Below are 27,953 nucleotides of genomic sequence, written 5' to 3'. Positions count from 1 at the left end.
AAATTTCACCTACTACACAATACTCAAACAATGGACTGTAAAACATCGCGTAGAAGAGTGGTAACGAGGTGTGAAGGAACAACAAGAGGGGAGAAGAGAAAAGGCAAAAAAAAGTAAAGAAAAGTAAGCCACAATTTCACTATGTTCCGTGGCCTTTGGAGTTGCTTCTCCATCTTGTTTTCTCGCTGCTACTCTAGTAGCTGTCGGAGCGGTAAACTCTAGAAGCGTCATAGAAGGAGAAACACCAGAAAAAGAGAGACAGAATTCACAATAAGCCTACCGCAAACTCAGACGATCCAACGGCAGCTCCGCAAGAAGGACAGAAAACGGCTGCCATTTTCTAATTTCACCATCAGACGATCCCAGTTCAGCCGAAATCTGCTAACTCTCACCCAAAATACAAAATAATCAGTCCTATCCACCCCCCCCCCATTCCATCAATCGTCTCACGGCTTTGAATTCACTTGCTACCGCTAACTCACCCCCCCCCCCTTCTCTGCACCCCACCGCTAATCTCGACCGCCTCCACCCTGCCTGTTCCAATCCTTCGCCAGCCAGAAGCCCGCCTGCAATTTATTCCGCAATCAGCTTGTCCCCCCCCACCCCATCGCCCAATACTTGGTGCAAGCATCAGAATTCAGTGAGGGAAATCAGTAGTCCATCCCGTAATAAGCACACCTTTTGCCGGGATACGGTATTGAGCTCTCTTTGGCTCTGTTGACTAACAATGGACTCGGCAAGCGCCTCGAACCGTTCAGAAAACAAACCTCACGGTCGACGTCTCACTAAGAATCCCCCATCAACCAGGGCGCCGCATTTTGTATCACCAGGCCTTCCCTCCGCAAAATCGTGGTCTTCCGGATCGATCCAGAGGGCCCCGTCGGCTCCTGTCCTCCCTAGATCAGCACATGGGAAGACGACTGGAGGACACCAGCGAACTCCCACATCTCCCAATCCGCTGGCCTTTTCATCCTCCTCTTCCTCGTTGGAGCAAACAAACCCCTCACCACAGCTTAAACAAGACGGGTTCCGACAGCAGGGGCAATCCGACCTACCAATACACCACTTCAATCAACTTGGGGTAAGCTCGCGACCCGTCTCAGGGAGGCTCTCTGAGGAATCGACATCTGGGGGTTCCGGGTTTGAAACCTCATCCAGAAGGAACACACTACGACGACCACCTCCACCTCCACTTGCCCACACCAATACCAGTGAAATGACAACCGCACCCTCCAGGCCACAATTACGACAATCAAACAGCTTCACGATGGGTGAACGTACTACTTCCCCACCCAACCCGCCAAAGTCCTACACCACAGGCTCCGGCGGCGCTTTGAGCCCCAAGCGCAATTCGGATGAAGTCAGAACACAGGCTCCGCCAAGTGCAAAGTCAAAGACCGGTTTCTCAAAATTTATGAATAGTATGTTGGGTTCGCCAAAGAGGGTCGAGATATCGAATCCCTCCGATCCAGTCCATCTGACCCATGTCGGCTTTAATTTTGTCACTGGGGAGTTTACAGTACGCAATCCCTCCAGAGCTTGGATTCTTCCCTTCCATCCACACCTCCCAGTGTTTTCTCACATTTACTCTTGCGTATAGGGACTACCGAAGGAATGGCAGCGGGTGTTACAGGAGAGCGGCATAACGAAGAAGGAGCAGGAACAGCATCCTCAGGCTGTGATGGACATTGTGGCATTTTACAGTGACGTCAGCGGTGGGAAGGCGGATGATGGTGTTTGGAAGAAGATTCCCCAGCAGGATTCGCATGCACTTGGCCTGCCCGGGCAGACGACGCCCGGGCCATCTCCTCTGGTCAGCCCTCCGTTAATGAGTCCTCCTATTAGTCCCCGATTCCCACCAAACCATGAGCACAGCTTTGAGAACCCCCGTGCCCCTCCTCCGATTCCGGCAGGTCAGAAGTCCCGCACTGGTCCCCTTTCCCCAGGACTTCCCCGGGATGGAACCGGTAATACACTTGTCCCCACACGTCCGGCGCCGCGTCCCCCGGCTTCTCCACCTAGGGAACTGGGACATATCAACCCCTACTTTCCAAGGGCAGCCCAACCCGCCCCTCCGCCTCCCCAACCTTCGTATCAAGTGTCTCCCATCGAACAATTACAGCAGGATACTTATCAGCCGCACGAGGAGACTCGGGTGGCACCCGCACCGGCCTCGGTCACTGTTCACCAGAGTCCAAGGATACCTAGAGAGCCATCGCCTCCGAGGTCAAATGATCCCTTCAGAAACGGGCCCTACGAACCCAACGGTTCTCACGCTACTTCTAAGGTGAAGCATTCGCCCGCGCTACAACAAACTCACTTTCAGCAACCCGCGATCCAGCATCAGAATGCTTCCCCAACCATTCAACAGGGTCCTACTCGTGCTCCCACGGCTAACTCCGGTCAAGTTGTTCAAGCTCAAGCGCCCCCTAGTGGAAATGTTGGACCTGTCCCTGTGCAGAGACGTCAACAACACAGGAAGCAGCCCAGCAAGGATATCGACATTGTGACTCGTTTGAACGCCATCTGTACCGGTGGTGACCCTACCAAACTCTACCGTAGCCTGAATAAGATTGGACAAGGAGCATCTGGTGGCGTATACACGGCCTATCAAGTTGGTTCAAACCGGTCTGTTGCTATCAAACAGATGAATCTTGAGCAGCAACCCAAAAAGGATCTCATTATCAATGAGATTCTTGTCATGAAGGACAGCAAACACAAGAACATCGTTAATTTCATGGACAGTTTCTTGCATAGAGGCGATCTTTGGGTTGTGATGGAGTACATGGAAGGTGGAAGTTTGACCGATGTGGTTACCTTCAATATCATGACGGAAGGCCAGATTGCTGCAGTTTGTCGTGAGGTTGGTAACCTGTGTTTGAATCCACAGATGTTTCCGATGCTAATTGCTCGTAGACTTTGCAAGGGTTGCAGCATCTTCACTCGAAAGGCGTAATCCATAGAGATATTAAGTCTGATAACATCCTCCTGTCACTTGAGGGCCACATCAAATTGAGTGAGTGGATTTAGCTGGTCGTTCCGGTAAGATTTCTAATAGCTAACCCAATTCGAAATAATAGCCGACTTTGGTTTTTGCGCACAGATAAATGAAGCCATGATGAAACGTACTACAATGGTTGGCACACCGTACTGGATGGCGCCTGAGGTTGTCACTAGGAAGGAGTATGGACGTAAGGTTGACATCTGGAGTTTGGGGATTATGGCGATCGAGATGATCGAGGGTGAGCCACCATACTTGACAGAATCGCCTTTGCGTGCGTTGTACTTGATCGCGACAAACGGTACTCCTAGGCTCAAGGAACCAGATCAATTGTCGGTGGAGCTCAAGGACTTTTTACATTCTGCGTTGGAAGTCAGCCCAGATCGTAGGGCTTCTGCTGGAGAACTCCTTCAGGCATGTTATAATGATTCTAGCATTGCTTTTTTATTCCAATGTAGCTGACGAATATACATAGCATTCGTTCCTTCAAACTGCGGATCCGTTGTCCAGTTTAGCGCCTCTTGTTAAGGCTGCGCGTCAAGCTAGAGCGCAAGAACGACAGAGGGGCTGAACGATGTACCGCGATTTATCCTATGAGCTCATTTTCGACGGCGTCAGGCGGATTGTATGCAGAAAAAAATAATCAAAAAAAAAAAAAAAAGTGTTATTAGCGAAGGGAACTGTTTAGCTGGTTGGTTGGCTGGCCTGTTATGGTTGGATATTTGGGTATTTTTTTTTACATAGAAGACGGGTGGAATTATTTGACGGGGGTGGTGGGTAATTCGGTTTCATCTTTTATGATATTTGTACTCCGAGGCTTTTTTTTCCCCTCTCGTCCTCCATTCTGTTTCTTCTCTATCTTCTGACTTGTTTGGGGGGAATTGTTTCAAGGTCATGCTACTCTCCATTTTTTTCTTCTTTTCCCCCCTCTTTCTTCTTTCTCCCTCGCGAGCGATACTGGCACCCCTTGACATTCTCATTGTGCGTATCTGTTGGAGACTTTCATTCTACACCTTTTTTAACCTTTACAGTAACGTTGTGGATATCATACGCGTTGATTACGATAAATATCGTAATGTAAAATGGGATAACCACTTTCACGTTACGTGCGGGCAACTGGACCGAATGAAGGATTTTGGTGATAATTTGTGATTTCCTCCAATAAATACCCTCACCACTACACTTGCTGTACTCGTACAAGTACTCGAGCATCTGCCGGTACCGGTATTGCACGGCATTCGGGGCTGCGTTAGCCTGGATCGTGGATCGTTTGTTGCAATGAAAGGTGCCAAGACGTAATCTCCTTGATATTGGAATGCTGATATCCTATCTGATGGTCATAGTATGTCACTCGATGTATGATTATAGGAGATGAGCTTATTTTCGTGGGGCTGGTGGTTTATTTCGAAATATCGCATCGTACCTTTTGGGCTCTGGACCTTGTGTGCTTGGGAAGAGCTGCGGTGTTGGTTGTGGTTTGGTGCATCCAAATCTGGTGACACGAGCATCGCGGTGTGTGTATCGTGCAAGCACCGTGTCTGATAACGTGACCGAATACGATACCGGTGCTTTGTGGGTGCTCCCGAGTTCGATAAACTTGAATTTTTTTTTTTTCCTATTTAGGGCCCAGTATGATAGTTTCTCATCTGTCGGAACAAGGTACTTGTATGATAAATAATTTACTGCCAATGGAACGCGTATGCTGTGTCACAATAGTGCCGTCGGGAGGAGAAAAAAGTATTTATTTTCTATACAATCATACCCGATATGGAAAGAAAATCGCAGATGCTTATTCCCGCTGACTCATAACCCCTCCCCGCAGGCCCCGCGCGGCGTTTCGCCTCCACAGCCACCTACTGACGCTGGGGCATTACGCAGACAAGTTCCATCCATTTCACTTGCCCACCACCACCATCAACTGTGCACCACGTCTCTCCTTCCAACATACGGGGAACGAGAAACTCTTACAAGAGAGGGAAAGAGAGAAAAAAGAACCTTATAACGAGCCAAACTGAACCCGCTGTTTGGGAGTTTTCTTCCTACTGCTAATCTAACAGTTCTTTTGCGCAGAGGGAGATCATGTTTCGAGCGCAGCAGAATGAGTTTGACGATGTCGTCGGTAAGGAAAGATTCTTTCTTGCTTTGATTGTGCGATGGCTCGGTGTATCTTGTGAATACGTATGCTCATGGGTATTATTTTTGTGGCAACATAGCTAAGGCGACCGACGAGACTTTGACCTCGGAAAACTGGGGGTATATGATGGACGCTTGGGAGAAGATTAATGATTCTGGAGAGAATGGGTAAACTTCTTTGTTCATCCGTAAATTTTTTTTTTTTTAAATTCTCGCTTGCTGATTGATTGTGACCTTTGTTTGCAGGCCCAAGAATTCTGTCGCGGCATTGATAAAGAGACTCGCTCATCGGAATGCTGATGTTCAACTTTATACACTTGAGGTGGGACTGTTCGTATCTGTTATTGGAGGTTGTCGTTTGCGGAAATATGTGGGCTAATTATTTATCTCTCTTGAGAGAGGTTGTATTAGCTCGCCAACGCTTTTTCTCAAAATTGTGGTCCCAAGATGCACCGGGAACTTGCATCAAGGTCGTTCACCGAGGCGCTGTTACGGCTTGCTGGTGATCGGGTGCGTTTCGTTCCATTCTGAAATCGGTGGGGGAGTACGGTTTGCTGATAGTGCTTCTTCTTTCCTCCGATAGAATACTCACCAAAAGGTCAAGACGAAGATTCTGGAGCGAATGGCGGAGTGGTCGGAGATGTTTTCGAAGGAGCCAGATCTTGGCATTATGGACCAAGCTTATAACAAACTTAAATCTCAGAGTAGGAAGATTTACTAGAGCTTTATTTGGATAAACTTAGAGCTAACGTTCGACAGATCCTACTATCCAAGCGCCATCAAAGCCGCACAAGAAAGAAATTACTGATGTTGACAGGCAAAAGGAGGAGGAGGAGCTTCAAATGGCGCTGGCTATATCGTTAAAAGATCGGACTGCACAAGGGGTAGCTGCTGCGAAGGCCACTCAACAACCCGCTGGCTCTGGTCAGCCGTCTCAAGCTCAAGGCCAAGCTGGGCCTTCGCAGGTAGCGCCGCATACCACGGCTGCTACTGTCTCGCGAGTCCGTGCTCTCTTCGATTTCGTTCCTTCTGAAGCTGGAGAGCTTGCTTTTAGGAAAGGCGATATTATCGCCGTGCTCGAGTCTGTCTACAAGGATTGGTGGAAGGGCTCTTTACGAGGCCAGACCGGAATTTTCCCGTTAAACTATGTTGAGAAATTATCGGATCCTACTCCTGAAGAAGTTCAAAGGGAGGCGCAGATGGAGGCAGAGGTTTTCGCTGAGATTAAGAATGTGGAGAAGCTGCTAGCTCTATTGAGTACTACCAGTGTAGATACCAATGTTCAGGATAATGAGGAGATTACGGTATGCACTTTTACAAAGTCATCAGGTTATCTTCGCGCTAATTGGATTAGACCTTGTATCACCAGACGCTTGCTATTCGCCCAAAGCTTATCGAACTTATCGGAAAGTACTCGCAGAAGAAAGGTATTGTGAAGTGTTTGCTTTTTCCTGATTGACCAGGGTTGTTGACCATGGTTTCAGATGACTTTATGTCCTTGAACGAGAAGTTTATCAAGGCTAGGAAGGATTACGAATCTCTGCTGGAGACATCTATGGCCCAACCAGCTTCTCACTATGGTCGGCCAAATCAAAGTCCATACAACTACGGAGGCGATGCCTATCCGACCGGTGGTGGAGAGCCTGGTAGGTATTACACGCCTGCTCCCCAACATAATGCCGCATCTCCATCCAATGCCCATCCCACTTTCGCCCCACCCCAACAGAAGCCTACGGGAGCTCCATATCCGGGAGGACGTCGCACAAGTAATACCTTTTACCCTCCACAAGGCGATAGCCTTGACAATCCATCCCATGCAGGAGGCGCACCATTTTATGTTGTTGGGCAGGCTCCACCTGGTACACAGCTGCCCGGTCGTCAGGGTCCTTCTAGCCCATCTATGCCCTCTGCGGACTTTCATCCTCAGAGGCCCCACCCTAGCCATACGCCTTCAGGGTCCGGTGCACCTCCAACGGATGGCCCGTCCCAGCCTCAAGAATTGGCAACCTCGGCATATGATTCACCCATGGAGAGTCGACCACCGGGTGGAGGTTTCAACCCGCAGCCATCCAAATTACAGTCTACGGATAGACCACACTCTCCAAAGGCCCCTGGCCAACCCTCGTACACCGGCTATCATTACCAACCCCAATCAAGGCCTCTATCGGCCGGTACGAATTCTAACCAACCGTACCCAGAGTCCAGTGGGCCGCCGTCCGTATACCCAAGCCAGCCATACCCGTCTCTTACCCCTCAGTCCACTACTCCAGGAGGAACTAGCAACCCTTCGACGCCGTACAATACCTATAGCTCCCCTGCAGTCGGTGCTCCACCCCAACCGTATTACTCCCAGGAAGCCCCACCCCAAACTCATACCTCTCCAGACCCACAGACGGGAGCTCACGATTACTATAGGAACAACAATGAACTATTCCTACCACCGGGAAGCAGGGCTCAGAGTTAGTTGGTTGGATCGTCCAGTATTTATCTGGTCGATTAGTTAGTTAGTCGTCTAGTTTTACCGTGTTCCAATTAGTCTGTAATATCGGCGTTCGTGCGCTGTCTGTCTGTCTGTCTGTCTTGTCTGTCTCTTCTGTTTGAAAAGAACTGGAACTGGGAGTGATTACTTTGTAGTAGCCGCAGGGATTGGCTTTGACTGGATTGATGGGATGGCATATGGTAGGCGAATAGAGATAGGGCTTTTTTGATTTTTCTTTTTGATTTTTCTTTTACTTTTTTTCCTTCTCCATCGATTTTCTTGAGTGCTCTGGCTGCTTTGTTTGTTTGTCTGGACGATGGACGATTCGGTTTGAAAAAGGCGATTTTACTCGTTCATTTATTTTCAATTTCATAAAATCATTTGATCTCATTCAAGCTGCGGTACTGTTTTTGAGGGGTGCTGAGTCATACTTCGGATTTGCTTGAGGTATAATAGTGATACTGGTACAGTACATGATTGGCCGCGAAATGGATCCTTCTCTCCTGAATAATATGACATGTGTGTGGGGAAGCTGTATGCAGGGCTATGATTATGCGGTTGCCCTGAACGCTGGTGAGGGATAAGGTACCATACGTATAATACTTGTACCTGTATTGTCACTCCCAGGAGAAGCAAAGTCATTGAACTCGCCTCACCTTATCCGGCAAGTGACGTCTCATCCAGTATTTTACTATTCGAGATGCTGAGAAGGGTTGCTTTCTGCAGTGAAGCTTTTCTTTGTCTAGTCCTTTGTGATCACCATAGTAGAAGCTTATAATAGTACTTGTATTACTCATTACCGCGCTGCCAGGCGCTGGTTCTTAGTATAATATAATACCACGATGTGGTATCCTTTCGTCTGTCTTTGCGTTCCACACATCTTTAGCGCGGAAGACGGAGATTTCAGTAAGGAGGTTTGGCGGGGAAGGGCCGTGGCACCTAGCCATCGCCTGCCCAATAAATCCTCGAAGATGGTCCGCCACGGTAGCAGTGGGTATTTAGGTTGTTTTCCCACTTAGTATAGAGCATTGTGTCCTTTGCGTTCTACAGGTCGGCAACGGCGCTGGGTTGGGTGCCTTAAAATGAATGGAGGGAGGTATTGCACATGGTACGATAGGGGAATACTTGTAGACCCATGATTTTACAGTGTTTTTTTCTACGGGTGGATGGTGTCGGACCTCTAATTAGATCCCGAGTGATGCGACTTGACTCATCGGGGGGGGGGGTGAAACACTGCTGATAGGCCCTCCTGGTTGTTTTTTATTTCTATTTCATTTGGGCCTGAATCCTTGAATACCCCCTCTTGGCTCGGGACACTATCTCCTCTTCATGGATGTGTCCGAGACATTTTTGTCCGTCCGTCTGCCTATGCAAAGGGGCATACATAGATACAGTCCTCCGTGTACTCTCTCTCTCTTTCCCTCATCTTTTTGGGATGTTTTCTGGCAACCTCTGGGAGGATAGGCGTGGAAGCAAGCTCCGAGTTCGTGGGTTAACTATGTGCCTTTCTTTGTGCTTGTATATGGATTTCTCAAGATTGACTGGTGGCTAACATGGAATCGCTACATCACTGCAAGGCCGAAGGGCAGACAGCAGAGGGGATGTGATGAGCGCCCACACCCCATCAAGTGCCTGTGCCCCCATGACGAGAGCCTCCGGGCCACTCCATGATACCGCCTGAGAAAGTACATGCGTGGTGCGGTGCGCCTGCAAACGCTGTTTGGGCTCTATTCAACCAAGACGTTGACCCGGTCTGAGGTATATCCTCCATTCAATCCACCGACCGCATGGCCATTTCTTCTCTCCGCGCACCACTTACATCATATACACTCCGACTGAGTCCTTTCTCCCGAGAATTTATTCCACGTGATGGAAAACGAAAATAGCAGTTTGTTTTTCTCCATTAACCTTCAACCTTCAATTCACTACTGCTACGTGCAGGTTTTACTACCATTGCAGGTTTAATTCTCCGATAATTATCACTGAAGGCCCTGAACTACCTACCCAATTCAGTCACTAACCTAAAAATACCTTCTACAGAGCAAGCATGCACTGCTTAGCTAACTAGATTGACTGGTAAGCACGAGTAACTCACGGCCCACTCTTCTTCGGCCACCCCAAGGACAACATGCATTCTGCGAAGAGGTCAAGATTGTTTCTGGGGTGACTGTGAAAGACGCTTGGGCAGGGTTACTGCGAATTGGTGCAACTAAAGGGGGGATGTCTGGATATAGGTGCGAGGTTGGCGGAGTCTGCGGTTTGGTTGCGCCCTGCTGTCCTCGACCGCCTGAATCCGGAGAATCCATTCGGCATATTGGGTGATCGGGGATAACGGGTCGGGCTTTGGTGGGGGGGCTCGGGGGGTTTAAATGCGGGTTATTTAGGTCTGTCGGTGTGCCGTACAGTGCTCTGCCTTGAGAGCAACGGGTCGTGTTTGCCAAACTGTTCGACAAAGGCATTTGAAATGAAATGTTGTTGTGCGCCGTGCGAGGAACCGCTAAAGATCGATCTTATAGGGCCCATTACTTCACTAAGAGCAATTTTTTGAACTCGGAGGAGGGTAAATGGGGGGATTATAGTTTGGTGGTAGGAGGTTTGTTTGTTTTGAGGTTTACTACTTGAAAAACATTTTGCTATTCTCACTGTTTGTGGTGTGATTTGTGCGCTTGTTGGTGATTTTCTCGTGGTGTTTTGGTGAGTTTTTAGAGTGATTCGAGTAAGGTATCTGGCTGGTGCTATTACGTGCGGTGTGGAGGCTGGTATGGTGATTTACGTTTTTGACATCCCTGGGGGGGGCTCGAAGGGGGTCCACCCAACAGGAGGCTAGAACCTGCTCCCTGTTGTGTGGTTGAGAGAAGGGATAGAAAGTCTATAGTTAATTGCCCGATGGCAAAAGATATCAGAAAAAGGAGCAATCGTGCAAACGTTCGAGCATCATGGCTCCTTTCCCGTGCGTGAATCCTCCCCCCGCTGCCAGAAAAAGAAAGAAAAACAAGAGTCCCTCAGGTTGTCGGCAATATCTCCAATCTCAATCTCAATCTCAACCTCTTCTGTCTTTCCATGATATACTTTGGCTCCAATACCATCCAGGAATCAGCTAGCAAGGAGTAGATTGATACGCTTTCGGGAAAAGAAAGTATAAACACCAACCACTACCTACTGATGGAAAGACCCCCCTCATATCATAGTTATGGGAACAAGATACTCGCAACAGCAGTATCAGCAATGAAGAGGGCACCGTGAGTCCAGCCATGCAAAGGATACAAGTATCATACATAAAGTACAGCAGAAGAACTCTGCAAGTGACATTCACGACGGGCGACCCAGCTCGCAAGTCCTTGGCCACAACGGTTAAGTTATTCGGAATTACTGACTGGGTAAGTTGCTGTTCTTGCTAATGTTCGAATAAGTTATGGTATTTGTAAACAGCTGTACTCGTACAAGGTGCCGTAATTCACAGCTGCGAGGTAGAATTACCGAAAAAACGATATCTCGCATGGTAAAAAAATCCGATGGAGGGGTTTATTGTTACGAAAGGACAATAAGGTGAAGCCGTATTCGTTGACTCAGTAAAGAAGAAGAGTTGTATATGAAAGACAAAGGACAGACAAGAAAGAGGGATCGGTTACTTCATGAGAAAGCAAATCTTGAAAACGCAAGTATACGTAATGCATCACTAAGCGGTGCACATTCTAATATTTGTTGGTGTCGTTTTCGTTTTGCCATGGGGGTTTGTGTTGTAAGGACTGCTGACGAGTTGAGTTCTTCCCTTTAGCAACTGGTCGATTTTGATGGCCGGTGGGGCGGCGTCTGTTAAAGTACAGTAGATATTTCGAGAATGGTTGGGCGAGGACTTGAAGATGGGGATATAGCGTTGTGTGTAGGATGGGACGTGGTACCGGGGGGAGGTAACTTGGATTCAGAATATAAGATCTTGTGCGGAATGTCGTGGATTAATCGTTTCTCTAAGAACCTAAATTGTGGGATTTTTTTTTTCCACCTCTAAGTTACAGGTAATGTGTGAACACCAATCTCCCTTTCTCCCCCCTTACACCTACATACACTGGGATCTGAAGTTTTCTGTTTTCCGCACTGGCCCGATTTAACTGTGCCTTGTGAATTCGGGGGATATTGCACCCTATCGTGCGCTATGTGGACTTACAATCCGGGTCGTTGGAAATATCGCTTCAATGCGATGGAAGTATGCTGAGCGCGGGACATTGGGACTGGGATTACTGAATATACGTACATCCTACTTGTATTGGTGCTAATTTAATGAATGTGGTGGTAGGCATAGAAGAACAAGCGGGGGAAATCATTGCTTTCTCCTATTATGATAATACCTACCAATACTTTCTACCTTCCCACAAGTCTGTAAGTACTTGTCTTCGGTTTCTCGTCTGTCATCACCCTTGACCGGCAACACAATTCCTAAACTCAGACAAGTGATGGTCTGTAATGGAGTCGTGAACCAATCAAGGAAAGTGTGGTGGTAGCTAGATAGGCTGTCTGTTTGGAGATAACGGTCCTCAAGTGTAGATGTGTGTATGAGTAGGCTGAAACGGAGTAATAAAATATGGGGTACGGTATCATAGATTATGGTACTGTACAGTACTGTACTCAAGTAGAGTGTGTGCAGCAACATACCGCGGCGCGGTACTAGGCTGCGGTACTAGTACTGTAGACACGGGGGGGATGTTGGCACAACTTTGGAGGGGATTGATTGGACGGTCCTGAGGTATTCCTGAGGTTCCACAAAAGGCTCCGCTTTTCTTCAGCCTCAAGGGATTCTTCTAGCACAGTACTTCGTACGGTACCGTAGCCGACCAAATCCATCATCCATCATCATCGGCAATATCCTGAACAGCCAACAAACAGAAAATGCCTCAATCATACAACAATAATACCAACTCCTGGAACACGACCGTTAACGTGTCGAACACGGCTATCACGAATAACCTAGTTGTTGCCGATGACCGACCTGATATCTTATCCTGGTTATCCCCGCTAGATCCCAAGTTGCGACACCAGGATATCCAAGCTCGCCGTGTGGAAAATATAGGGGAATGGCTCTTTCAGACTGAGGAGTTTAGAAGCTGGTACGCCGGTAGCGAGGGAGGCGGATCCGATAACGCAGTTTTGTTTTGCTATGGAGATCCGGGCGTGGGCAAGACATATATCAGGTAGCAAGGAACCTCAAAGAATAGAAGAAAAAGGGCAAACGCTGACGGGCCGCGATGTTAGCTCATTGGTGATAGACAGGTTATGTGATCATGCTGAAGCGCAAAATACCGCCGTTGCGTGTTTTTACTTCGACTTCGCCGCTCAAAAGGAGCAGTCACTTACGGGCATGCTGGGCGCCCTACTAAAACAATTGGTTTGCGGACTAGAGGTGACCCCGGAGGAGGTATCGCGAGCATACCAAGCCCAAAAGAAATCCATTGGTGGGCGGGGATCACAACTCTCGGATATTGTGAAGATGATGCAGAGTACCGCTTCCAAAAAGCGCACATTCATATGCATCGACGCCCTAGATGAATGTGCACCAGGATATCGAGTCAAACTTCTCGATTCGCTGAATCAAATTATCCAGAAGTCTCCAGGCACTCGAATATTTGTGACTGGGAGACCGCATGTTCGACCTGAGATTGGAAGATGCCTTGTGGGAGGATTAATGAGTGTGTCCATCAGTCCCAAGAGAGGTGATGTTGTTAGATATCTTCAAACTAGGCTGCACGAGGACACAACCCAGGATGCGATGGATAGTAGCCTGGAGGCAGATATCCTGAAGAAAATTCCTGATGATATTTCTGATATGTAGGTAGATGCGACGACACTGGGAAAGCTGCTTAAGTCATCCACTGACAGATAGATATCCAGATTCCTGCTAGTATCGCTGAATATCGATGCGATCTTGCAGGAAACCACAATCCATCGCAGGCGAAAAAGGCTCAACTCAATGACCGATGGCTTGGGGCTGGGGGATGCTTATGGTGCAACATTGGATCGGATAAAGAGACAGGGTGGGGAGAAAGCCAGGCTTGGCATGGCGGCATTGATGTGGATCTCTCACTCGGAGCGGCCCTTGAAAGTCAATGAACTGTGTCACGCCCTAGGGGTCGAAATAGGGTCACCACATCTCGATAGCGACAATGTTCCTTCAATTGGGACATTGCTAGCCTGTTGCCAAGGACTTGTTGCCATAGACAAGGAGACTTCCACTGTCCGATTAATCCACTTTACCCTTCAGGAGTACCTCCGGGCTCATCCAGAACTTTTTGGTACAGCTCACGCGATAATGGCAGAAACCTGGTTAAGTTATCTGAATTCCCAGCAGATCAAGGCTCTTTCGACCAGTTTGTCTCCCGATCTCCAATATACACCTTTCCTCGAATATTCTTCTCTATATTGGGGAGTCCACGCAAAAAGGGACCTTTCAGATTGCGTGAAATTGCTTGTGCTGGAGTTATTTGGTGACTACAATAACCACATATCCATTAAAACCCTCCTGAAAGCACATTCATCGTACATATGGGATGTTGATTTCCATAATATTTCCCTATTTAGTGGTCTGCACTGTGCATCAGTCTTCGGGATTACAGAGGTTGTTTCTAGTTTGGTAGAGGTGGAAGGTTGTGATGTCAACGGAAGAGACTGTGTGGGCAATACACCTCTCGTGTGGGCTGCCCGGAATGGGCACGTGGAAGTGGTGAAAATACTTCTCGGACGGGAGGACGTTGACCTGGACAGACCAGATAATGACGGCCGAACACCGCTCTATCATGCCGCTTGGAATGGGCATGAGGGAGTGGTGAAAATACTGCTCGAACGGGACGGCGTCAACTCCGACAGCCCAAATAACACCGGCCAAACACCGCTCTTGTCGGCTGCTGAGTATGGACACGAGGGAGTTGTGAAAATACTACTCGGACGGGACGACGTCCACCCAGACAAACCAGATAACACCGGCCAAACACCACTCTTGTCGGCTGCTGAGAATGGACATGAGGGAGTGGTGAAAATGCTACTCGGATGCGACGATGTCAACCCCGACAGACCAGATAACACCGGCCAAGCGCCACTCTTGTCGGCTGCTTGGAATGGGCGCGAAGCAGTTGTGAAAATACTGCTCGAGCAGGGCGAGGTCGACCCTAACAAGCGAAATAATCATGGCGAGACGCCACTCTCGCTCGCTGCTTGGCTTGGACACGAAGGAGTTGTGAAAGTGCTACTCGGGCGGGACGAAGTCAACCCTGACAAACCAGATAACTATGGCCAGACACCGCTCTGGTGTGCTGCTGAGGGTGGAAATGAGGGAGTGGTGAAAATACTGCTTGAACGGCACGACGTCAACCCAGACAGACCGGATAAAAGCGGCCAAACACCACTTTTGTCGGCTGCTTGGAATGGGCACGAAAGAGTGGTGAAAATGCTGCTCAGACGGGACGATGTCAACCCCGACAAACCAGATAACAGCGGCCAAACACCACTCTTGTGTTCTGCCTGGAATGGGCATGAGGGAGTGGTGAAAATACTACTCGGGCGGGACGATGTCAACCCCAAAAAACCTGATAACAGCGGCCGAACACCGCTCTGGTACGCTACTATCATGGGCCACACAGGAGTGGTGGCGCTACTTCAGTCCCCAGCATCTGCCACCCCCAGCACGACCTAGGCTCGAGGGGACCTCACCTTCCTTACTGCCTTCGAGCACAGATAACCAGTGTGTCATTTGTGCAGACCGCAATACAGTAGCTCCACAAAAATGTCTGTCGCCGCCATCCCCCCACTCCTCTCATCCCTGCCTAGCCTCCCTCACTATTTAAAACATCGCCTTGTGGTAATTGTCATCTCTGTTTCCCTTCCTGATTAATCATGTCATAGAAACATAGCCTAAATACCTTCTTTTGGTTGAAGGTAATTAATTATGTGATGAGAATGCAGATAATTTCTATAACATACTTGCCCAACCTCTATCCGGATTTTCTCATGCTGTTGAGTCAGGTTTTGTCACTTTCCGTTCATAATATAGAGTTTGGCCTTGGTGGGGGGCTGTTTCTGCGGTAGTAAGATAAGCCGATGCGGCTTCAAATTTCCATCATAGATACACTTGCCGTTTTCTGCTTGTAAATCCACTTTGCACATTCGATTCCTGTTTGATTTTTCTACAATCCCATTTCCCCCCTTCCTCCCCCTCCAAAGTATGGACCTACGGATTCTTTATAGAGAAAAAAAAATATGAAGTAGCAAGCATTCCCGACACCCGTGACGGGCGCCGCAAAGGCTAAACCATCTGTTACCTAAGGTCCGATGATGATTGGTTTCTACTATGGATATGGCTTGAAGATCACGTTAGGTGTGGACTTGGGGGTGATGCTAGGAGGTTGTTCGCACTTTTTAAATGTTGTGAAATACTCTCCACTCGAGACAAAATATTCTGCAGCATATCTATTTTCTAGGGAGGAGCTAAGCTAGATCAACAACATTCTTATGCGCGCTGAGGCGAGTTAGTTGTATCATATTCAAAAAGCTAAGTTGGGCTTTGCACGCCGTGCGTAATCCTCCCCACGGCTTACATCTCCCTTGAGATCTAAAGGGTGTTTTGTATCATACTAGCACGGCTGACGGTGTCTGGTAAGGTTGTAGTGAGTTCACCATCCTATGTCGCATCGATTCGTATCGTATCGTGCCGCACACTATGTAAAATTACCGTTCGAACCCAAAACTTGAACGAGTGACGGACTGTGACTGCTTTATACAACACTTGAGGAAACAGTGGCCGTGACTAAGGGGGTGTTTGGCAAACGTGGTTTGCATTTTTAAATAGCGATTTGAGAGCGTGATTCGTTTGGGGTTTGAATGTGTGGTTTGGAAAATATGTATGATATTTTGGGTTATGATACGTGGATAATAAAAATCAGAGCAACGCCGTCTCCTTTTTTTTTTCTCCTTGGAGCCAAGAAAGGCAGTTGTATCATAATATTATGATAATATTATCATGTTAAGTGATCAGGGGGTGTTTTGCAAGATAAAGCTTCAAATCGCCGTTCAAGGAAAATTTGATTTAAGGGGTTTTAAAAAAACGTGATCTCAAATCACAATCATAATTTAAAATCCAAATCACGTTTGCCAGACACCCCCTAAGTCGCTTGCATGGAGGCGATAGCGCTCAAGCGCAGTAGTGCATATGAATAGACCGAAATAGAGTTGACGGCCTGTCCGGCGCGTGCCAATAAAAACATCTTGCGATATCTTCGGAAACAGCATATTTCCCAATACCCCGAGAAATCCAACTACAAAGAAGGAATTAAGCTCAGTCAGGCAGTATATGCTCCCTTCCTCATTCTTTCTGAAATGGAAGCGACATGACGCCTGTAGGTTGAGGATTGAAGAATATTGTGGAGTTGCAAAATATTGCAAGGCAATGGGTGAAATATTTAGCAACGCCACGATTTTCCTTACTCAACGTTTAGGTCTCCTACTGTTGTTTTTGCTTCACACATAATAAGTATTGGGGTATCTGCCATCTCGCTACGATACTAATACCTGCCTTGAAGTTAGCCTTCCTTGGGCACTAGGGAATATGCTGTTTTCAAACGTACCGAAATATATTTTTGTTGGTGTAATACATACCTAACACACCCTAGTTTTTTTTTTCCCTCGCACGTACTTTAATAACCAGAGTAGTTTCTTGTATGTTTTAAGAGTACAGTATCCCAGCAGTGGCAATTTCTTTTAGAGTTGTTCACCGGAGATTTACTCTCCTGTCTTGGCTTGTCGGTTTAGTGGTGAATCTTGGATATTGTATTATATTGTCCTAGGCTTTGATAGAAGGCTACTCACCAGCAGCGTTCAACCAGTCCCGGGATTACAACAGCACTGCACTTTGCGGTCCTGATGAATATCAAAAAGCACCTTCCCTACTTGCATCTTCGCAGAGCTCGGTACGAGGTTGTGAGAAGAGCTTTCTGGCCCGCATTGACATCATGAATGGCTATGCTGCGATACTATAAGTTAGGTGATATGTAAGTATTTTGGCTGATCCATTCATAAGGATTGATGTGCTCGCAGATATCCCAGCTGGTCAATCTCAGCGCGGGAGTTTTAAGCTGCTCGTTCATTGCGGTGCAAGGTTTGTGCTGGGACGCGATTCGAATATCAGTATAACTCTATCTCATTCACCAACCAACTCGAGTAGCCAACATAATAGGACGCAATCCAACTTGGTACTCATCCTTTTAAGGCATTGCGCTACATGAGGCAAGCCAGCCCAACACAAAATCTTGCCTATCTTGCGGTGGACTATGAGCTTGGCTACAAAATCCGAGGCCCCCCATTTTATGACAAAAATGGGTATTTTTCAGATCGCAAAACCCCAGCCCCAACACTTTGCAGAGGTGGGAAATTTTTTCCGGAGCCTTTAGGGCGATCTAGATATTATTGCCCAGAAGTGGCAAGCTCTGTTAGTAAATGACCAAGGCGCAAAGCCAGAAATAATCATAGTAGGCGGCTTGGATTGTGGTAGTGATTTGCTGGCCAGAGTCGGGTAGGTATGGCCAAGATAATAAGTTATCTGAGTGTAATTAATTACTGCCAATGCGGCAGGCACAGGAGGGATGTTGTTGACACAGATTGGTGGAGATTGATTGGACGGCCCCGACGTACCCATGAGGTTCCACAAAGGACCCCGCTTTTCTTCAGCCCCCAGAAATTCTCGTACAATAGTCGACTGGCCTTATCCACCATCTACTGTACTAGTACAGCACCGTACCCAGCAGCAAAAATCAGAAAATGTCTCAATCATACAGTAATAACACCAACTCTTTGAACACGACTGTTCACGTGTCGAACGCAACTATTACGAATAACTTAACTGTTGCCGACGACCGACCTAATATCTTATGCTGGCTATCCCCACTAGATCACAAGTTACGGCACCAGGATATCCAAGCTCGCCGTGTGGAAAATATAGGGGAATGGCTCTTTCAGACTGAGGAGTTTAGAAGCTGGTACGCCGGTAGCGAGGGAGGCGGATCCGATAACGCAGTTTTGTTTTGCTACGGAGATCCGGGCGTGGGCAAGACATATATCAGGTAACAATGACGACCCTCGGGAATAAATGAGGAGGGGAAACGCTGACAAGCTGCGGTGTTAGCTCATTGGTGATAGATAGGCTATGCGATCATGCTGAAGCACAAAATGCCACCGTTGCATGTTTTTATTTCGACTTCGCCGCTCAAAAGGAGCAGTCACTTACGGGCATGCTGGGCGCCCTACTAAAACAATTGGTTTGCGGACTAGAGGTGACCCCAGAGGATATATCGCAAGCATACCAAGCCCAAAAAAGTTCCATTGGTGGGCGGGGACCACAACTTTCGGATATTGTGAAGATGATGCAGAGTACCGCTTCCAAAAAGCGCACATTCATATGCATCGACGCCCTAGATGAATGTGCGCCGGGATATCGAGTCAAGCTTCTCGATTCGCTGAATCAAATTATCCAGAAGTCTCCAGGCACTCGAATATTTGTGACTGGGAGACCACATGTTCGACCTGAGATTGGAAGATGCCTTGTGGGAGGATTAATGAGTGTGTCCATCAGTCCCAAGAGAGGTGATGTTGTTAGATATCTTCAAACTAGGCTGCACGAGGACACAACCCAGGATGCGATGGATAGTAGCCTGGAGGCAGATATCCTGAAGAAAATTCCTGATGATATTTCTGATATGTAGGTAGATGCGACGACACTGGGAAAGCTGCTTAAGTCATCCACTGACAGATAGATATCCAGATTCCTGCTAGTATCGCTGAATATCGATGCGATCTTGCAGGAAACCACAATCCATCGCAGGCGAAAAAGACTCAACGCAATGACCGATGGCTTGGGGCTGGGGGATGCTTATGGCGCAACACTGAATCGGATAAAGGGGCAGGGCGGGGAGAAAGCCAAGCTCGGCATGGCGGCATTGATGTGGATCTCTCACTCGGAGCGGCCCTTGAAGGTCAACGAACTGTGTCACGCCCTGGGGGTCGAAATAGGGTCACCACATCTCGATAGCGACAATGTTCCTTCAATTGGGACATTGCTAGCCTGTTGCCAAGGACTTGTTGCCATAGACAAGGAGGCTTCCACTGTCCGGTTAATCCACTTTACCCTTCAAGAGTACCTCCGGGCTCATCCAGAACTTTTTGGTACAGCTCACGCGATAATGGCAGAAACCTGGTTAAGTTATCTGAATTCCCAGCAGATCAAGGCTCTTTCGACCAGTTTGTCTCCCGATCTCCAATGCACACCTTTCCTCGAATATTCTTCTCTATATTGGGGAGTCCACGCAAAAAGGGACCTTTCAGATTGCGTGAAATTGCTTGTGCTGGAGTTATTTGGTGACTACAATAACCACATATCCATTAAAACCCTCCTGAAAGCACATTCATCGTACATATGGGATGTTGATTTCCATAGTTATTCCCCATTTAGTGGTCTACACTGCACATCCATATTCGGGATCGCAGAGATTGTTTCTAGTTTGGTTGAGGTGGAAGGTTGTGATGTCAACGGAAAGGACTGTGTGGGCAATACACCTCTCGTGTGGGCTGCCCGGAATGGGCACGTGGAAGTGGTGAAAATACTTCTCGGACGGGAGGACGTTGACCCGGACAGACCAGATAATGACGGCCGAACGCCGCTCTATCATGCCGCTTGGAATGGGCATGAGGGAGTGGTGAAAATACTGCTCGAACGGGACGATGTCAGCCCGGAAAAACCAGATGACGACGGCCGAACGCCCCTCTGTCGTGCTGCTTGGAGTGGGCGCGAAGGAATAGTGAAAATACTGCTCGGATGGCGCGACGTCAACCCCAACTCAGCAAATAAGCATGGTGAAACTCCCCTCTTGCTAGCTGCTTATAGTGGGCACGAGGGAATTGTGAAAATACTACTCGGACGGGACGATATCAGGCCGGAAAAACCAGATAATAACGGCGAAAAACCACTCTATTATGCTGCTCGGAGTGGGCACGAGGGAGTGGTGAAAATGCTACTCGGGCGACCCGACGTCAACCCCGACAAACCAGACCAACTGGGCAAAAAACCACTCAGGAGCAGCAACTGGAGCAACAACTCCATAAACACGTCCGTCGCCGCGATTACCCCCTTCACCTCACCCCCACCCGGCCTTCCCCCCTGATTTGCAACCCCGCCTTATCCCAATCGCCCTTTTTCCTTCCCTTCCGAAGCGTGTCATGGAAAACATGCTTAAGAATTTCCTCCTGGTCGGTGGAAATCATTTGCGACGATAACGCACATATCTATTACATACTCGTCCAAATCTTTATCCCAACTTTATTATGTGGTCGAGTCAGTATTGTCAATTTCTGTTCAGAATATAGAATTTGGCATTCGCAGGGGCTATTTCTATTGTGCCGGGATAAGTCTGTCTAGCTTGAAATTTCCGTCATACTCACCCGTTCTATTGCTTTCCGTTCGTAAATCCTCTTTGCCCATTTTATTGTCCGTCTGTGTTGTCCACCATTCCCTTTCCCCCCTTCCTCTCCTCTAAGATAGAGTTAGACCTAAAGATTGTTTGGATAGAGAGAACAATACGAAGGAGCAATTATTTCTGTCACTCGCTCGGAGTGACGCATAAACCAGCTGTTAACGGGGGCACCGGTATGGTTGTGACTGATTTCTACTATGAACACAGCTTAGTGAATATCGCGTCCATGTGCCATTATCCCCAGTTGCGAGTTTGTAGGTGTGGCCGGACGGTTGTCCACACTTTTTAGCATCGCCCATCAAGAGAACCAATACCGTAAGAACCCAAACAATTTATGCTCGCGCTGGGGCGTCCGAGATCCCCTCTCTTGGATAGGGGGTCGATAACACTCCGAAAACTGACCCTCTTAGCCCCCCTAAACGAGCAAAAAAGTGTCGGACCCTACGAGCCGGAGCAACTCCAACGCGCTAGCTCGAGTGCCAATTATTCAAGCTCTTATAGTACGATAAGGAGTCTTTGGACCGGGAAATTAACTGCCATTCCACGAGCACCGGTATCCTACCCCAACTTGCCGAGAACTATCAAATAGCCCAGTGCTGTGCAATATCGACTTGCAGGTAGGTTGCACGGGATATCCCATCCTCCTTTAGATTCCTTTTTCCAAGCACAATTTTCTTCCCCCGAGCATTCCGCTCGATGCTTAGGTTGGACATCTCCTAGGTTCGGATCGCGCTTATATTACCGTATGTCACGGTAGGGTAACAAAAGGCCCTACGATATCTTACACCATAACCAGCCACCCGCCGAGAATCACAGCTCCACCCTGCCAGTGTAAGGGATTTCAAGAAGCCGCAATAATCGTGAAAACAACCGTTCCCTTATAACGGAAGGATAAAGCCCGTGAATTGATAACCCGTGATGTTTTATGTCACGATGTGGTAAGATCCGAAAGTGACTTGACGTATGATACAGTGCTGTACAAAAGATATCCAAGACGGCAGCCACCTCCCTTGTAGGTTGTCGGTAGTCCCTCGATCCAACAAATCTTCCACCCAACTGCCTCTATCGAAAGTCGCTCTCCACCTGTCTCCCAGTTTGATCTGGCCCACAGTGGGAGCCCCGGATTCTTTGCAGAGAGGGCTCATGGTTCGGTGCAAAACCGCGGTCCGCTGGAGTTTTTTGTCCCAGCACTGTAAACAACCGCATCATAAGATTGTCGCACAAAAGATGCAAAGGTGAGGCTCCCATAGCATGTTTGGATCATCGCGTACAGGCGGAAGCCATGATAACTCAGGGAGAGACCCGTTTGATCCACCATGTCCCCATCCGCCATCCCGTGGGTTGATTGTGTAACTTGTTTAAAACTCTAAGTTGGTTTTATATCCTCTCCCGCTGCAACACCAAGTGTAACCCCCCCTTTATCTCGCACATGCCCATTGAGATGTAAAGTGCTATTTTTTTTTACACTGGCCCGGCTAACGGCGTCCGATGAGTGCACGGAAAGCCACCGCGCCGCACCATATCGCATCCTCCGCTACAGTATGTACGGTAGTAAACTGACCCTTCGAACCCTGGTCTCCGTCGAGTGATTTCTGATGAGTCATTGGATCTACGATACGGTAGTGTGACCTCAAGTCGCCCAGCCACGGCACGGCAACACCCACGCCCCACAGCGAGATTATCAAATCTATTATCCCGTTGTTGGAACATTTGGTGCAGCACAGCAATGTATACCCCACTGCCAACACCATAAACTTAGCGATTCCGACTCAAGCCCACGATATCTCCCCAAGGAATAAATACCAAGCTTATCAGGTCTCTCCCCAAAAAAAAGAACAATCTCCACCGCATGATACCGGCATGTGAAACCCACTCTCATCACAACCAAGTCCAACAATGAAAGGGGCAACAGCAAAGTTTTGAGAGAAAGGCTCTGTACAGAACCGCTTGGATCTGGCCCTCTTCAATTCTACGAGCTCAAATTATTGTTTTATGCAGCGGTATTGATCGAGAACGGTAAGGTGTTTTTGGACAGACAAAAAGTGAATCTCACATACGAGTAGAGTACAGTCTTATGCCAAATGCTAACTTTTTCGTTGCGTAACTTACTATATTACTAAGCCAGGAAAACTGTATAATATAAAAAGTTAGTTTTTGAGCCGGGCAGTACGGTAGGAATTCACTGTTTAAGCGCAGGTATATGATACCAGCAAACCTAATTGCCATCAACACTCCATGCGAGTAAAAAGCAAAATAAAACACGCCTAAATCCTTCATACAATTATTAAATCCCCACGGATGAGTTATCCTAGCCCTCTACCAAAACCCCGCAACAGACCACGATCTATGATATCTTCTCGCGCCGGACGGCCAGCTGGCGGTCCCAGAGCTAACTTTCCTAACTCTTAACTTTTATGATAGTCTCATTCATTTCCTCTCAGCAAAAGCTTAACTTAACCTTCCTATTATACTGCTACACTTCCCTCCCTTCTCCACTCCTCCAATCACGAACAGGACATAGCCGTAATAGAAGAAAATACAGGAACAAGATACCAGCGGCCACGATGGCCAACAGATAACGCATGTAAACGAGCGAACCAAGTAAGCAAGCAATCAAAACTAGTTAATAAACCCTGGTGAGAGAAGGGAAGAAAAAAAAAAAGGGAGTTAACGATAATAACAGCTAGAGAGAGCGAGCATGGAATGGTAGGTAGCTCAATATTCAAAAAGCAATGGTATCAGGAATTCTTTCCTCCACTCACTCATGCATTCTCTTCTGTCAGTGATAAGGAGAGAATGTAACAAATAGACGGATGAATTGAAAAACTAAACCGAGACAATAAAAAAGGAGAGAGAAGGAGAATAGCTACGATAACTTAAAAGAAATAGATTTACTTATTGGAGTTGGGTTCAGGTGAAGAAGGAAAGTATAAAAAAAGTAAAAAGAAAAGTAAAATGTAATAGGTGTTACAAAGGCCGATTGACTGACAAACTGACCCAGATTGACACGGTACTTTCTCCACAACACTTCTCGTGATATTCTCTCCCATCCGCCACTACTACTACTGCCAGCCACTGTCATCCTCCCCCTCCATCTCCACCCATCCATCCAGCATAGCGTGCAGCAAATAAGACAAAAGCAGTTTTAAACGCCCCCGACCCACAAATAGAAAAGTGACCAGCGAAGCCCAGCAGTTGGAAACGAAAGAGATTCAAGAGGAAATACAAATCCCGGGAACAAGCAGGCAGGAAAACAAATGAAAATATCGCTGATAAAGACTGGTGGAGCGGGAAAAATAAAGAAAAAAGGGAGAAACACCAAACTAAACTAGTACACCCCGCCACCACCAAGATGAGCTTCAACCAACTTGACAATTTCCTGATCATTTGTCTGCATCTCCGGATTCTCCCTGAGCATGTTATTGATCACGAGGAGCTGGTCGAGCGGGAGGTCCGGAATCATGGTTTGGAGGTCGCGGGCCATTTGCAAGAGTTCGGTTTCTTGCGCCGGTGCTGGTGCGGGTTCGGATGCAGGTGCGGATGCGGGTGGTGGGGATGCAGAGTTACCGTTGTGGGTAGAGTATGAGTATGTATTGTATCCTGGCTGTTGCTGTTGCTGTTGGGGAGGGGAGGCGCCGGGGGCTGTGGGGTAGTTATATATCGGGGGTTGCTGTTGCTGCTGCTGTTGGGGTTGCGGTGTCTGCGGAGAGTATGACAATTGCTGATGATACTGCGCTTTCGGGGTGTGCGTGATCGGGGATGCATATGGCTGCTCCGCAAGACGAGAGTGTTGCGGCTGCTGTTGCTGTTGTGGGTACGGCGATTCAGACGCAGTCGGCGTGGGAGCGGCGGCCGAGAGGCCAACTTGGCTGCGGATAACAACAAATATTATGACTAGGAGTCTGTTGTCCCTGCCACTCTCCGGAACCGTAGGCGGTGGGTCGAGCACGTTAAACCAGTCTGGGAGATTATCATTCGTGTCGATAGGCACAATGTAAAGATCCTTAATGCACTTGAGCGCGTGCTTTCCCACAACGGCGTAGCGATCTCGCTCCTTGAAGTAGTCAAATAACATGTTGAACTCCCGGTCCGCGTTCGAGTCCGTTGGGGTCAATGATGCCATGATCAATGAACTGGATTTGGAAAACTTTTGACCGCATAGGTATTCCGTTGCCCGATCGTGTTTTATACGACCGTCAACTTGCAGAACATCCGACAGAAGCTCGTACCATTTTGACGACCCGATGTACTCGAGGCCCCCGATTAGACGAGCCGTAGAGGAAAGACTAGCTATGCCATTCATTTCCACTCGCCCTCTCCACACGGATTCCTCCTCCATCTGAGCTGGCGAATAATGATCTGACTCTGACATGGCGGGTGAGTATGGTGGTGTCCCAGTACCGTCATCTTCCTTCAGGAGCATGTCGATATCTTTATCGATTTTGCTATCACCAGTAACGCATGTCGAAGGAGGAGCTATGCCCAACCCAAATTGTCTTGTAACCTTATCGGTATCAGGTGATTCCACATGGTTCCAGACATTCTCGATGTTAAATTGATTCTTCTCAGCACTCTTTGTATCAATAAGAGCTGGTTGCGCGCTCTGTCCAGCATCCCCTTGATCAGGCGTAGCACTGGTGTCCTTGGGGTCTTCCGTGGGCGATTTCGAGGAAGTCGCAGGTTTGTCGTCGCGCTCTAGCAGAGGTAATACTGGGCCGGATAGTAATGTGTCCTGTCCATTAGACATCCCCTCCTTTAGTTCACCTACGACCTCTTCACCTTTATGCGTTCTCCGAATCCGTGGCCCAGTCTCTGTGATTAGAGTGTGATGCTTCTCCGACTGTAATCTCACCTGCTGCTGGAATTCTTTAAGTTCTTTGGAGGCCATCTGCTCCGAGGTCATTGCTGCTAACTGCGCCGGCTGAACACCCCCCCTCAACAGCTCCGTGCTCAGCAAGCCGTTGGCGCGAAGATTATGCGTGATTGAAATAATTCTCCTAGAGTATTCCTTTGATAGGGTACCATCCTTGAAGAAAATCAAATAAACATGATGTTCTACCTCCAGACATAACTTGTCACATAGCTGCTCAGCGGTCTGGTCCTTTCCAAGATGAAGATCATGCTCATTGACTAGCTTAGTCGCAATTTCGAGCAAGGAAGAAATCATATGTGCAACAACTTTACGACGACTCTCATTTCGGAGCTCATCAACAGACTCTACCAATTCCTTCTGAGGCGTATTATCCTCCTGTTTAACCTTCTTTGGGGGTGGCTTTGGTATAGATGAGCGCTTACGTTCTGGTGTCGCTTTCGCAGGTGTGGTATCAACAGAGGCCGCAGTTGCTAAAGACACACGGCGAGTCTTTTTCTCGGGCTGCTGCTTCTGCCTGTCAGCCGACACGATTTGGGGTTGCGGCCCTTGAGAGGGTGCTTTATCATCATCCGCCTTGTATTCGCCGTCGGATTCGTCCGTCGCTTTTCGCTTGTTGGATACAACAGAGTCTCTCCGAGGTTCTACCTTCAGCCGATGATCCTTGGATTTAGCTAAGGGAGACTTGGGACGAGAATCATCAATTCGAGACATCACAGGAGATTTGGCAAACCCAACGGTCTTAGGATCCGCCGGTATCTCAACAACTGCTGTGGGCTTTTTCGCGCCCAGGATTTCGGCTTCCTTTGCGGGAGACAATTCCATGGACACCGTACGTTCGCGGTCTATCTCTTCGGAAGGTTCGGCCGGAGCAGGGGTCTGCTCCGCTGGAGCTTCCGGCGCAACAGGAACATCAACATCCATCTTGTCCTCATCCACCACTGCCACAGGTTCTGCGACAGGCTCCGGTTCCTTCCTCACTTCTGCCTTCTTTCGCTTCGGAGCGGCCTTCTTTGCCGGAGTAGGCTTGGGCTCGGCCACCGGAGTAGGCTCCTTCGGTGGAACAGGAACCGGAGTTGGTTCCTTCTTCTTCGAACCTCTAGCAGGCGTAACTTCACTCTTCTGATTTTTCGCAGGCGTAGTACCTTTCTTAGCCCCCTTACCCCCCTTCGCTCCCTTAGCCCCCTTAGCCCGTCTCCCACCCGGGCGCTTCTCCCAAGGCTTCTCCCCCTTCGCCATCTGCGCCAACAAAGGCTGATGAAGTTCCGGACTACAAACTTCACAAAAGTAAACCTTCGGGATGTGCTTTTTGGCAATTCCCATACAAGCGGTATGCTGCCATGCCTCGCAGCCCTCGCATTGAATCATCATCCGGTCATCATCTTCATCTTCCTCCGTCGCGCCGCACGCACAGCGAATTATATCGTCCGCCCCGCCCTTCACCTCAGCCTCATCATCCTTAGGCGACTCGGACCGCGGAGGAGGGGGAGGAGGCGTGACGCGACCCTTCGCAGTGGACTTCTTTCGCGACTTCTGAGCGACGGGAGTATTAGGTGTAGGCGACGCGACATCTGTACCGATATCTGAGAGGCGATTGTTCACGCCCTTCGTGGATCGGACACTGCGACGCGGCTCTGCAAATAAAACCAAGTTAGCGACACGGAAAAGAAAAGAAAAAGCACCGAGTTCCTAAATTGGGTGGGTTGCATCGGGCATACCAGCCATGAATTGAATTAGATCTCGTGTGTGTTTAGAGAATAAAGGCTTGTTCGTAAAATTCACCCCTTTGTCGCGTATCTAACGGCGACTGAGGATGTGATGATGTATCTAGTGGGGGGGGTTGGGGGGTTGGTAGTGACGGTGGGAGCAGTCGGTGGTCGTTGGTTGAAAGGATGGATTGGGGTTGGCGATGGCTAGCCCCAACAGCCGAAATTTTTACACGAAAGCGTAGACTACTGTAGTGGGGCAGGGTAG

At 48.3% G+C, this 27,953-nt stretch overlaps 3 protein-coding genes; 2 read left to right on the top strand and 1 right to left on the bottom strand.

Moving 5' to 3' along the window:
• Positions 1-727: 727 nt before the first annotated feature.
• Positions 728-3,846, top strand: GSTUM_00006969001 (uncharacterized protein; the record flags this gene model as incomplete). XM_002839067.2 has 5 exons in its annotated part: positions 728-1,519; positions 1,601-2,863; positions 2,917-3,016; positions 3,081-3,419; positions 3,477-3,846. 5 exons carry the CDS (start codon positions 728-730, stop codon positions 3,527-3,529), a joined length of 2,547 nt encoding a protein of 848 aa, XP_002839113.1. The 3' UTR covers positions 3,530-3,846.
• Positions 3,847-4,904: 1,058 nt separating this feature from the next.
• Positions 4,905-8,003, top strand: GSTUM_00006968001 (uncharacterized protein). XM_002839066.2 has 9 exons: positions 4,905-5,120; positions 5,215-5,302; positions 5,381-5,456; positions 5,546-5,644; positions 5,718-5,838; positions 5,894-6,438; positions 6,489-6,561; positions 6,619-7,474; positions 7,550-8,003. Exons 1-9 carry the CDS (start codon positions 5,081-5,083, stop codon positions 7,596-7,598), a joined length of 1,947 nt encoding a protein of 648 aa, XP_002839112.1. The 5' UTR covers positions 4,905-5,080; the 3' UTR covers positions 7,599-8,003.
• A 15,647-nt stretch (positions 8,004-23,650) lies between these two features.
• Positions 23,651-26,276, bottom strand: GSTUM_00006963001 (uncharacterized protein; the record flags this gene model as incomplete). XM_002839065.2 has 1 exon in its annotated part: positions 23,651-26,276. The coding sequence occupies one exon, from the start codon at positions 26,274-26,276 to the stop codon at positions 24,438-24,440; it is 1,839 nt and encodes a 612-aa protein (XP_002839111.1). The 3' UTR covers positions 23,651-24,437.
• Between the last annotated feature and the right edge of the window lie 1,677 nt (positions 26,277-27,953).

The sequence above is a fragment of the Tuber melanosporum genome (genome assembly GCF_000151645.1).
Source record: "Tuber melanosporum whole genome shotgun sequence assembly, scaffold_30, strain Mel28".
NCBI classification, from domain to species: domain Eukaryota; kingdom Fungi; phylum Ascomycota; class Pezizomycetes; order Pezizales; family Tuberaceae; genus Tuber; species Tuber melanosporum.
This window is presented reverse-complemented; position numbering and strand designations above follow the sequence as displayed.